Source organism: Phaethon lepturus, unplaced genomic scaffold, assembly GCF_000687285.1.
Source record: "Phaethon lepturus isolate BGI_N335 unplaced genomic scaffold, ASM68728v1 scaffold40900, whole genome shotgun sequence".
Classification (NCBI taxonomy): Eukaryota; Metazoa; Chordata; class Aves; order Phaethontiformes; family Phaethontidae; genus Phaethon; species Phaethon lepturus.
In genome coordinates this window covers 1-1,219 of record NW_010514807.1, presented here as the reverse complement: position 1 = coordinate 1,219, position 1,219 = coordinate 1, and the positions used below count along the sequence as shown (strand labels likewise).

The following is a 1,219-nucleotide window of genomic DNA, read 5'->3' as shown; positions in this document are numbered from 1 at the left end:
ATCACCGCGACAGCCATGTTGTAGGCGCCAAAGCCTGTCCCCACCATGGTGAGGGTGCTCAGCAGGGCCAGGGACCTGCAAGGGACACGTGGGTGACACCAGGGAGCGCTGCCAGCCCAGCCCCAGCGAGCGGCACAGACCCCGTGGCACGGGCTAACCGGCTCCATGTGGACCCCATCCTCCTTTCCTGGGGTGCCCCTGCTGCCAGGGCACCAGCACCCTGAGGACCCTCTCCCCCCACCCCATTGCAAAGCAGGGGCTATTCCTAGGGCAGAAGCCCCCGGGGCGCACCCCACCATGGCCCCCAGCATCCCATTACCCACCTGCCGGGCAGGACCATGGCCACGATGCAGGCGAGGGGGTTGGCCATGGAGCTCAGCGTGGCAGCGAGGTGGTAGGCGATGTTGCCGTAGGGCAGGCAGGAGTAGGACTGCACAGACGGCAGGACCCCGTTCGTCAGAGCGCTGACCCAAGCGATGAGGAGGGAGATGAAGGTGAGCTTGGCCAGGGAGTAGGAGACCTTCTCTGGCGGGATGCCATTGGCATCCTTCGGGCATCGGCAGCCTCTGCTCAGCCGCGAGCCAGCTCCCTCGTCAGGGATCTGGTCAAATGAGCTCAGCATGATGCTGCTGGGAAACAGCTGCTGCTGGGAGAGCTCCCACACCTTGGGCTTCCTGGTGAGGAAGAAGAAGGCCAGCAAGCAGGCCAGCATCATTGCAGTCAGGAGGAGGAAGAAGAGGAGGGTGGAGAAGTTGGCCGGGAGGTAGCGGGTCTTCAGCTGGAAGACGGTGGTCTCCATGGTCTCGTTGCCGATGGTGACGTTGACCAAGTGGGTGATGTTGACGCAGCTGGAGATGCTGGAGCCCTGGCCCAGGGCGATGAGAGCAGGGATCAGCCCGCTGAGCCCTTCACCTGTGAAGAAGGTGGTCAGGTACTGGGGCTGCAGCTGCATCATGAAGGGCAAGAAGGTGACAGAGGAGGTGCAGTCCACCAGGGCCAGAAAGAAGGTGAGGAGCAGGAAGGCGGTGCTGTGGGGCTTCCCGGCGATGGTGGTCGTGTAGTTCCAGAGGAAGGCCAGGAGCAAGCAGGCCACAACACCCGTGGACAAGATCACATAGATAACGGCCACCTCCTTCAGCAAGCCGGGTCGAAAGCGGTGCATGAGGGTGACAAAGAGCGGCCCCACGTTGGCCATCTGGATGATGATGGTGATGTAGGA

The 1,219-nt window shown here is 62.8% G+C and overlaps 1 protein-coding gene across 1 annotated transcript; it reads right to left on the bottom strand.

Annotated features, from left to right (window-relative positions):
• Window positions 1-8: 8 nt before the first annotated feature.
• Window positions 9-1,216, bottom strand: SLC52A3 (solute carrier family 52 (riboflavin transporter), member 3; the record flags this gene model as incomplete). The annotated part of the gene is made up of 2 exons (XM_010294033.1): window positions 9-75; window positions 324-1,216. Coding segments are annotated over 2 exons (960 nt in total), but the record flags the coding sequence as incomplete, so codon positions are not given.
• Window positions 1,217-1,219: the final 3 nt, after the last annotated feature.